Source organism: Squalius cephalus (genome assembly GCF_949319135.1).
Source record: "Squalius cephalus genome assembly, chromosome: 3".
NCBI classification, from domain to species: domain Eukaryota; kingdom Metazoa; phylum Chordata; class Actinopteri; order Cypriniformes; family Leuciscidae; genus Squalius; species Squalius cephalus.
Window position 1 is genome coordinate 24,938,899 of NC_137124.1, and position 11,783 is coordinate 24,950,681.

The 11,783-nt window shown below is 40.3% G+C and overlaps 1 protein-coding gene across 1 annotated transcript; it reads left to right on the forward strand.

The window, feature by feature from the left end:
- The first annotated feature begins 261 nt into the window (after positions 1-261).
- On the forward strand, positions 262-4,730 carry irx3a (iroquois homeobox 3a). Its single transcript, XM_079868024.1, has 4 exons — positions 262-829; positions 1,505-2,534; positions 3,030-3,096; positions 3,424-4,730. Exons 1-4 carry the CDS (start codon positions 617-619, stop codon positions 3,476-3,478), a joined length of 1,365 nt encoding a protein of 454 aa, XP_079724150.1. The 5' UTR covers positions 262-616; the 3' UTR covers positions 3,479-4,730.
- Positions 4,731-11,783: the final 7,053 nt, after the last annotated feature.

The following is an 11,783-nucleotide window of genomic DNA, read 5'->3' on the forward strand; positions in this document are numbered from 1 at the left end:
GTCCGATTTAAACTTTCACGTTCTTCGTTTCACGTGGAAGAGACGCGAGGAAAATAAAGACACAAAAGATCTGCGGGAAGTTAATGACTCAACAAGAATAAAATATTTACCATTTTGTGGATGATCACAAATTTTGAGAAGTAACAAGAAATTGGAAGGGCTGAAGCGGCGAACAAATAACAAATGAAATGATTGGCGAGCCATAAAATGAGATCTGAAACTCATTCAAATAAGAGATGGCGACGTCAGAGGACTTATCCAGACGGAGAGCAGGAGCGGAGCGAGAGAGGGAGAGAGAGAGAGAGAGGGAGGAGAGAGAGGCTCTGTAAGTGGGGGTGAGACTTGAGAAATAGGAGGAGCTTCTGAACGACTAAAAATGTCAATCACAAAAAGGAGTTCCAATAATCTAAAGCAATCTGTAAGGACCTGACCTTAGTCCATTCAGATCAATAGGGAAGTAAGGGAGGAAAGCGCAATCGGATCGTTTACACTGGCTCTTTCGGAGGAAATATAGACTTCCCTGTCACTTTGTACTCACTGTAAAGTGGATATCGTGGTGCGCACCAAGAGGGCGATTCGCCGCTTTTTGTGACTTCAGTAGACTTTCTCCACAACAATGTCTTTCCCACAGCTGGGATATCAGTACATCCGACCCATATACCCGCAGGACAGGCAGGGGATAGGCAGTGCCCGAGCCGGGACAGACTCGAGCCCGTCCGGAGCGCTCTCTAATGTTCTCTCCACTATGTACGGATCACCTTTCGCTGCCGCACAAAGCTATGGAGCTTTTCTTCCTTATTCAAATGATCTGTCCATTTTCAACCAGCTGGTGAGTAGTCCTTTAATTATCTTATGCTGTTTGTTCTTTCTCTTTCAAACTCAAATGTAGTAAACTTTTTTTTTTTTTTTATGTTACACAATCCTTTACTTCGGTTTTGTTTCAGTACCAATCATTACTGATGTTAGTTTTGCAAAACGGTGGTGAACTTTGTTTTTTACCCCGTTTGGTAAATACAAAAAGAACTGAAAATATAGGCAAATTAATTAATCGATAGCTGTATTAAAACAAAAATAAGAGTAGAGTGTGTGCGCTTGTGATTTTAATAAATAACAATAGGCTCAATTAAATAGCTAAAATCGACAATTGTGACACGTCTTCAGAATGAAAGCAAATAGCCTATGTAAAGCTTATACACACACAGAATAAATATAAATATATGTGGCTGCAAATTCTTGTAAATTTATTTGGAATAATTTATATAAAGTAGGCTATATAAAGTGCAAAGTAGCCTCAGTCGATTTAATTAATTAGGTCAAACAAATCTCAATCCTCGCTTTTATAGCTAATTGCTCGCATAGACTGAAAATCATTTACGTAGTTAATGTATTCAGCAACAATACATCAGGGAACTGCAACTGAGTACAAGAAAACGTAGTATGTGCCAGGCCAAGAATAATGATAGTGAAACGCATTAATGTTGGATCCGTGTTCTGTGTTTTTAAGGGCGCACAGTACGAACTGAAGGAAAGTCCGGGCGTCCAGCATCCTGGATTTGCTCATCATCATCCGGCTTTTTACCCATATGGTCAGTACCAGTTCGGAGACCCTTCCAGACCCAAAAATGCCACCAGGGAGAGCACCAGCACACTCAAGGCCTGGTTAAGCGAGCACCGGAAAAACCCGTACCCCACCAAAGGCGAGAAGATCATGCTGGCCATCATCACTAAGATGACCCTCACTCAAGTGTCCACCTGGTTCGCCAACGCCAGGAGGAGGCTAAAGAAGGAGAACAAGATGACCTGGGCCCCACGGAGTCGCACGGACGAAGACGGGAATGTTTACAACAGCGATCACGAGGGAGAGGACGGCGACAAACGCGAGGACGAGGAGGAAATCGATTTGGAGAATATTGACACGGAGAATATTGAGAATAAGGACGATTTAGACGAGCAGGACGAACTGCATTCTGATTTGAAACTGGACGGCAGGAGCGACTCCGAAATTTCGGACGGCTATGAGGATTTACAAGGACCGGAGCAAAGGTTGTTCAAAGCAATGGTGAAAGACGGTAAAGAGATTCACGGCGACCGCGCAGAGCATTTTCACCATCACAATCATCATCATCATCACAACCACAACAGTTTAGAACACGCCAACGGTGAGCCGGTCAAACTCAACCAGGCCATCATCAACTCTCCGCCCTCGGAAAACAACCCACCTCCAGCTCCAAAACCTAAGATCTGGTCTTTGGCAGAGACTGCCACAACTCCAGACAATCCACGAAAATCTCCTCTGATGAACGGGACTTCCGCTGCGTCCGCCACTCAGACCATCATAACTCCTCACAGACTCCTTTCGTGTCCCGTAGGGAAAATCCAGAGCTGGACAAATCGGGGTTTCACCGCACACCAGCTCGCTTTGCTGAACTCAAACCACTACTTAGGACTCAGTAACCAGGTTTCGGCGAATGGCCTTGCGCTGTACAGCAGACAAGCAGAGGACAGGAGTCAAAACTCCGAGTCCACAGTCACAGGTACATGTCACCCACACTGAGAAGCGCAGAGATGTGCAAATAATGCTTTTTATTGACACCGTTAAGACTGTACTAACAGACTGGAAACGCACCATTCTTATTCTTCCCTAAATCCATTTTCATTTGATCACTACTGTGAAAAATTCAAGTGAAAAGAATTCATTACACTTGAAATGCAATTGTCTAGTGGAGAGTACTTATCTGATATATATTGTTTTGTCTTTTATTTTGTCCTTTTCAAATACTGAAAAAAGTCTGTTCACTTGAATTTGTGGGAAAAGTATTTAGGTTGCCTTTTGAAAAGGTGTATTAGTCTGGGCGAATTTTGATATTTCTAGGCCGCAAACTTTTCTCAACAACTGGCTGTAAGATGTTTTTAAAAAGACTCTAAAAGACTTTAAAATAATAATAATGAAAACATCAGTAATAAATTTGCATTTACATTGATTTTTTTTTTTCCTTTTCTTGTTGTTGTTATTGGTTTTATTATTTCAGAAAGATCTAGTGCCTTGGAATCAGAGAAAAAGTTGCTAAAAACAGCCTTCTATCCTGTTCAAAGACGGTAAGAGCGGAGATCTTATTATCTGTCCATGACTTTAATTTAGCGAGATTCTGTTTTAATTGTTATTGTTAATTTGCATTTGAGTATCACGTAATGTTAATGCATGACTTCTAGTCACGCGCTCGGGTACTGGTATAGGCTACCGTGGTTTAAACATGATTTCTATATTGTGCTTGTGCAATAATAAAACCAGATGTCAAACCAATAAATCTCCAGTGCGTCGATGGCATATTTCAGAATGTTGATTTCAAAAACGTTGTTGCTTGCAGATTTAGTTTTGTGTTGGCCCCGTGTTTTTTTTCATGCTTCCCTTCTATATCCCCATAGGCCCCAGAACCAACTCGAAGCTGCCATGGTATTATCCGCCCTCTCGTCCTCGTAGTCTTTTCTCTCCTTTTTGTTTACTTCCCATTTTAACCTGTGTAAGGAATGTAAAATAAAAATAACTCACTTCTGTATACTTACATTGTAAGCATGTCCTGTGTACAATGGCTGATGTTAATGCTGTCAGGCCAAGTAGTCTGTGAGTCCCATTTTCTTTTGTAAGCTCTGTGAGGATTTGATGTTGAAATGTTTTGTATATAACGTAAAGAAAATGTATATACTTGTGATCCGAAATTGTACAAGAAAGTCTATATTTTGGCTAATAAATGAACCGCTGCAACTTTACCGTCACTTTTTCCTTTTTCTTTGAAAACAATGGGGTGTTAATATTTTAAATGATATTAGAAATGTCATGTTGTAAGCTTTTCTGTGCGGAAACGGTTTCAGTGTGTGTTTTGAAAGGCACGGGAAACGTTAACTCGAGGTTATGAGGTTTGAAACGAAGGATTTGAAGTATTTTCCTATTTCAGCGACTTAACTGTAATTAGCTCCTTCTTGAATCGCGCATTTGGATATTAATGGATGGGGATTATCCCCACCGAGGCGGAACAGCCAATATGAAATGAATAATTATTTCATTTTTATTGGGTTGAAATAGCATACAACTCAATTTCACTGTAATGAGAATTGAATATTTTCCTCTTTGAAGAGGAAAGTCACACAAAAAAAGTTAAACGCTTTCCTCTGTGCAGATGGTTAATGTAATCTCGACTATTTATAATTTTCGAGATTCTGCTTTTTAAAAATGTAATGAATTCTAATCAGACATTGATGTTGTGCTGCCTGCCATATGCCTCCGATACTGTGCGAAATTATTTATTTATGTGCGTTTTCCCTCTTGAAGATGATTTGCATGGCAGCAGCTTTGTTTCAGGGTTTCCAAAGTTTGGAGAAATTTGGAGTTGGAGCTCCCTCTACAGTCCACTCTGAACGGCCTTTACATGGATTTAGCCATTTTGACCATAATCTATAATTTATGTCATTTATTCGAGAAAGTTGACCATAGGCATTTTGGGATCCTTCGTTCTTTTTGTGAAATTTGCTGGGAGCTTATGAGCAGAGTGTTAAGCAATGTGATTTCCCAATGAGAAAAGTGCCTGGTGGAATATTATGACACACTTTAGACAAAATGACATCACTGAATTTGAAGACCACATTCAGCGCAGCTAAATAAATAATAAATAGCCTAATGGCGAAATAATTATTAGCGTAGGTTTAAATGTTAAATTTAATTTCTGCGGCTCAAAGACAAAAAAAAAAAAAAAATCAAATAATCAGAAAAGAACAGTAGCCTACATTTTCAGGAATCAAAATAAAATAGGCTACAAAACCCCATTGAAATGCAAACTGCAAACTATCACACACAACACTAAGACATAAAATAATTACAATGTTTAAGAATAATTAAAATAAAGAAAATTATCGCAATGTTTAACCTGTCACATTACCGATGCTTTATTGACACGGAGTACAAATTCTCCCAGCATGGTCAACTGGTAGGCCTATGTCAGTCTGTATACACATATTGCGCCTCTCTTATAGAACTACAATGCACTGCATAACCTATACTGTAGCCTACAGGCAAGAAAACAGATCTGTCTTGCACTAATAAAATATAATTGCTCGTGTCCGCTGTCCGTGTTATTTTGTTTTTATATAAGCCTATTCAATCAGCCAATCTCTCCGAGATTCCGTTCAAAGTAAGAGCTGGCTATGAATATTCATAAAACGCGGTGTGACGTTTGTGTCACTGATTGATGTAATCATCGTTCTGGCGCTCACTCGGAAGAGCGCCACCAGCTAGAGCGCAGCAAGTGACACCGCGCGCGAGTGACCAACATTCTCCAATCAGTGCTGACCCTCTCACGCGCACCGTGCAGGTCAAGAGGGAGAGCGCGAGGCCAGTGGCAAACAAGCTTGCAGAGACTTGCGTGCATTTTGAACTTCATCAGATCGAGGACGCATATTACACACTGATTGCTATGTAACAAAAACTACAAAAAATATAGGCTATAATCGTTTTAATATTAAGCTAACACTAAATGAAACATTCAAATGTTGTAAGACATTTTGTTTAAACGTCTGTAAGTCACTTTTTTCTTTTTAAAATGAACATGGTTTAGAAATGTAGGTCTACTACCATATAGCCTGGCTATACCCACATCGTGTATGCAAACTATTCTGATAAAAACCTATACCAGTAAAATATCGACATTTTAAATTGTATGTACTAATTTGTTGTGGTAATCAAATGTAGGCTACTTCTTCAAAATAATTGCCATTCACACAAACCCGTATAGCCTATATATAATATAATATAATATAATATAATATAATATATATAAACAGAATCAGCAAAATATAACAGAATCAGCGTTAGATCGACAATAGAGACTTAATCAGGTTTTTTTATTTTTTTTTTTAGCGGAAATCACCCGCCTTTTACAGTGAAAAGCCCGTTCAGGGCTGTCATAAATATTGATGCTTGTTTAGTGTGTATTCTGCGCATATTAGGCGCTAAGGGACCTGGGCCACTCTTGATCATTAAAATCCATTTGAAATGCTCCTGCAAATATGACACTGGGCTTCACGGCGTCTCTGATCATCGCATGAAATTAAGGATTAAAATGCCTTGCCAGAAACAAAGTAATCACCGATACCGATGTCGCCATACGTGTCCAACCGCTTTCTTCCTCAACTTAGCAAATAGAGAGCATTAATGAACATTTTGCTCTGAGCTACGCGGAGGACATTCCGACTGGGGCTGTTAGTGTCACTCATTTATTCAGTTAAGTGGATGTCCTTGTGGCTAATGAGCAATAATCAACAGTGACTCCTCTTTTTATTCCAACGCTTCCAGCAACGGGAGCCCTTTTTTTCCTCCCGCGTATAGCCTACACAATATATTAATTAGCAAAAATTGCTACCGAGCTAGAAACATAATATTATATATATATATATATATATATATATATATATATATATATATATATATATATATATATATATATATATATATAATAATAATTATATATATATATATATATAATTATTATTTAATGTTGCTCTAGATAAAGATGCATAAATTGTTCACATTTTAATTTAACCTAGTAAATAAATAAATGAAATTAAACAGAAATTTATAACAATTGCAATGAACAATTATTTAATTTCATTATTTAACAATAGTTTTAAACTGTCTGAATAATTAGGCATTGAAGTTTAGCGTTCAACTTGCTCCAAAGGTGATGTTGCTGCTAAAGCTTTACAAACAGACATAAGCACAATGTGAATGTACACACACACACACAACACTTATATATATAGGGGATAAGGGGATTGAGTAGGTTGGATGAGATAATGTCATAAATGTGCATAAATACATACATAACCTGTCCTTTTTGAGCACAGCAGAACTGCAGCATCTGTGGGAAATTCAGCACCATTGACACTCTCCAAATAAATGGCAATTCAGTCTATTAGCCACCACTAACCCATTATATCTCCAAGTATCATTCTCCCTCTACATCAATGACAGAGCTACATAGCTGTACCACTCACTGTGAGGAATGCTTTGTTAAATACCAATTTGGTTGGGGGAAAGCGATGAAACACAGTGGAATCAAAGGCAAATCTAATCTATCTTTCTGATTTGCCATTGATGCCGAGAGGGAGGACAGACAGGGCTAAACCTTTTAGAGAAAACCAGCCAATGGAGTCATCAGCAGGCTTCTGCATGAATGGACAGGACCGAAGGAGGACATGAAGACCAGAGTGGGCTGCAGAAGGGGCCAGAGTCAGGCTGTGAAAGAGAGGACCAGCCCTGTGCCGTGCCCCTGTCCACCCCTCTCTGTCAGTGTGCTCTGTGGCGACGATGTCCCACCACACCCCATCCCTGCACTGAGCAGGACAAATGTCAGCGCTATTGTAACCCTGCAGAAGCTTTGAAGAGCCCTGTTCTCTTTGTGGAGGTCACTAATCCTTTTATGAGGCACTGCTGATTGTTAGCTTGGCAAACACATACATATACACAGCTCAGAGCTCTCTCTCTCTCTCTCTCTCTCTCTCTCTCTCTCTCTCTCTCTCTCTCTCTCTCTCTCTCTCTCTCTCTCTCTCTCTCTCTCTCTCTCTCTCTCTCTCTCTCTCTCTCTCTCTCTCTCTCTCTCTCTCTCTCTCTCTCTCTCTCTCTCTCTCACACACACACACACACACACACACACACACACACACAGCAGAGTGTGTAGAATTGTTTTTTTTTTTTCTCAGACATGGCTGACATGTTTAGATGACCTGTAAGGCTATAGAAGAAAACAGTAAAAGCATAGAGGACACATGTTCCACACTGTCACTGTGCATGAGGTTACAGGCCATCTGAACACTTCTGCTGCCTCAGAGAAGAGATAACCATATTTACACCCCCAAATCTTGTTTTACACACACAAATACAAAAAGCACCAGCCTCCAGTGTCTGGTCTGCTAAAGCCAGGATTAGTTTTATGATATACCAAAAAAAAAAAAAAAAAAAAAAAAAAAAAAAAAAACAGAAAATCCATCAAAACATCTTCAGAACCACTGAGTTGTTTGTGCCTCACAGAGAGACAAATTTACGAAGGCATTCACCATCTGAGGTGAACAGTAATGGCATGTCAAATGTAGGAAATGTGATTGGGACACTATGAAAACAGCATCCGAATGCACAGCGATGAAGGTGCAGGGGGGGTATTTGTCAGTTGATTCTTTCTCTGGCAGGTCCGGGGACAAAAGAACGAGAGAGTGACACTCTGTAGGACAGGAGGCGGGGCTGTGGAGAGCGCTAATTTCATGCCCTTTGTTGACAGAGGTTAGAGAGAGGAATTCTTTCACTCCATCTGAAAGACAACAAGTGGGGCAGAGGGTTATGGGTGTAAAAGGAAGAGGACGGAGAAAGAAAGGGAGAGAGAAAGACAGAAAGGTGGTGAGAGCCTTTACCGTTCAGCCATCTGAAAGATTGTGCCTTTCTCAGCCTCCTCAGCTATTATGGCCGAGTTACAGGGCAATTATGGAAATGTTTCTTTGAAGCAGAGTACTGCACTTTTTTTTCTCCTCCCCCCAAAGAAGTCTCAAGAGAAGTCTCCATCCCTCTCTCCTCGCCTCTGCCCGGACATGGCTCTGTCTCCCCCTGCATTTGCTCCCCTTTCTCCATAGCATGAAAAAAGGGCTGCCTTGGTGAATGTGATCTGAATGGAGCGACTGAACTGTAAAGGTTAAACTACAAAGGGATCACACCAGTGCCAGGCTTGAAAAAAAAAAAAAACTTTTTTATGATCACTGAAAGAGTTCTTTTAAAAGATGATTTACTAGATACATGACTGACATCTAAAACATTTTTTTGTATCATTAAAGGAATATTCTTATAGTGTAGGCCTACAGGTTAAGGTTTTCGGCAGTACCACTAAATAAATAAATAAATAAATAAATCATCTCGACGCTTGTTTTTCTTATAATGGAAGGAAATGGGGCCAATTCTTTGGAAAGCTTATAATTTTATAAAAACACATTCATTCTTTCTTTACAACTTGTGTATTATTTGAACTGTACAGATGTTAAAATAAAATAAAAATTAGTGTCATTTTAGGGTTTATGGTTGATTAAAATTGGATATAACTACAGAAAAGGTCAGTAAGCAATTATTAACACTAAAATCCTGTTAACACGCTGATTGCCCCCATTCACTTTCACTGTAAGTGCTTCAATGTAACCTAGATTTTTGCTTTTTTAAAGAAAAGGGGAGACAACTCGAAATTAATTTTTGTGGTAATGACCACAAAAATGTCAAAAAATTGTCGATAGAGCAAAAGTAGCCTAGTATTGAACCCAGAACATTCCTTTTACAACATAACATTTGGATACAAATCTCAAACACAAGAGTAAGGATAGATCTCGTTTTCCAATGAAAGGAGAGGAATCCCCTGCTTTCCCCTTGTACATCAGTCAGCGGTGTAGTACAGAATTTCTCCTCACAGTGTGAACTCATAAGACAGCTTCTGCGCCCTTGTGAAAGCGATGACATCATGACTGAGACGGGAGTGTCACCTGACCTGTTCAACAGATTCTGGACTGCTTCCCTTATCAATACTGTGGGGTCCCAGAGTCAGATTCAACTCTGCAAATCAAACGCCTCGAGTCACAATATGTGAATTCCACTCAAGCCTCGTCTTGACAACAGATATATGGCTAATGTTTTCCCTATATAATTATAGATCATATATTTACCAGCTCAGGTATTGATCGTGAGAGTGGCTAAGGGCTTCTTTGGACTGGCTGCGGTGGAAGGAAAGACTTCATAAATTCTTCTTTTCTCGGAGCTCTGTCAAACAAGTTGTGCTGTGCGTTTCGCATGAATACATTAGCAGAGCTCGGCTGATTGATTGAGAGAGCAGGGAAAGAAAGAGTGCACCAATGAACTTGCTCTCTCAACAAGATTAATAGGGTTTATTAAATACTCTCGTGTCCGTTTTCATAATGGCGATGCAACGGGAGGCCAGAAAGTTCAGCTGCGGTTTGTGTGTTTTTATCTACGTTATAATCGGATGGAAAGTAAGTTCATTTACTTTACAACTTAAGTTCATATTCAGTCTGAACTGAGTTTTCAGTCAGTCTTTTTTAACATTTAAAATGTCAGACTGAAATGGTTCCAGTCCGGTTTGTGCAAATCCAGACCTAGGTGATGTGACTGTAGCATTAATAATCAAACTACAATTGGCCTTGCTCCAAAAGACAGAGACTTGTGGTTTAATCCTTCAAATATTCAATTGCACACTATGCCATGTTAAACTTAGACGAAGATGTAGACTGACTGTACCACCGTTGCTTGATTATAACTGCACGTGTAAACATGCACGAGTTCACGAGGACAAAAAAAAGTATGATAAGCATGAGTGTATAGAAGAAGAAGAAGAAAAAAAAGAGTGTTTATGTGTGTGTGTTTTAAAGGCTGTCAAATGAACAGCAAAGAGCACTCCATTCTTCCTCACTTCTCTTTGTGCTAACATATAAACTTCTTGTCACCATGACATCTCTCTCCCTAATAATGCTATTGCCATGCAAATGAGATAGAATGTGTTTGTGTGAGCGTGTCTTCCAAATACGGGCGAGAGGGGACCTCTATTGGACCAGAGACAAAGGGTTTGTTTTTTTGTCCTTTGCTGGGCACAATAAGCTCTGGAATTTGTGTGTGTGTTGTCAGAGCTTGTGCATTCTACACAAACTAATTCTTTTCTGGAATTCTTTTCGTCCCCCTCTTCCTGGATAGACAGGAAGTAGGAAGTAGGGGGCTCCAGGGAGGCAGAAAAAAAAAGCCCATGCTCGATCAATCCAGTCAGGCCCAAGCGCACACCCTTCCACCCCTTGCCAAGTGTGTGCACAGTGTAGGCAAGCAGAGCCGCCTCCTCTGTTGTAATGCTAAATCAGCATCACTCACTGGAACTGTAAGCTCTTTCACACAGACGCACACACACCATTTCTTCCCTTCTCTGCGCTTCCTATCGCACAAAAGCTTGTGTATTTTTGAAAGACTGCAGAGATGGCCTCTCAGCGGGATGCGGGACTAAACAACAGCAGGGAGAGCGTGACATCCAGAAGCGCAACAACCGAAGGACAAGTCTCTCAAGGAAAAGTTGATTTATCTGTGTTTTCAGGCAGACAGGCAGTTTTATTTGCCTCTGATGCAAGTGTCGATAATCTGCTTTACGACTAAATAATTCTCGCTATTATTTTGCTCCTCCAGAAGATGAGAGGAAAGACTGACAGTGTCCTTCTTGTGTGAGAGAGCTGTGCGAGCATGTCGAATGCCATTTCACCGGCAGCGGAGAGCCGAATAATTAGCGCTAATAGTGTATATAGCATGGAAAAATCCCCAGAGCTTTATTTGGATCTATTTCTGTGTCTCCCTCTCCGAATCCACGCCGTTTGCTAATGAAATATACATTGGGTGAACTTTGACCTTTGCTGTGGGGCTGAAGGTCATCTGGCTCTTTTACATACACAGATGAGCTCGTCTTCCGGAAACGATAAGAATAACAGTGGGGATGTGCGCGGGGCAGAGAGTTAAAACAACAGCTGAGATGACAATTAATTGGCTGAAAGGCATGTAACTGTCATCCATTTCTCCTGGTCTGGTCTTCTCTTCTCTGTCTCTCTCATCTCTACACTACATACACACACAAACACACACACACAGGCATACCGCTGACACCTATCAAATGTTTCTCGGGGTTCATCGGCGGGCCATCCCAGAAGTTTGTAATTGCTCAGAGTGGCATTCT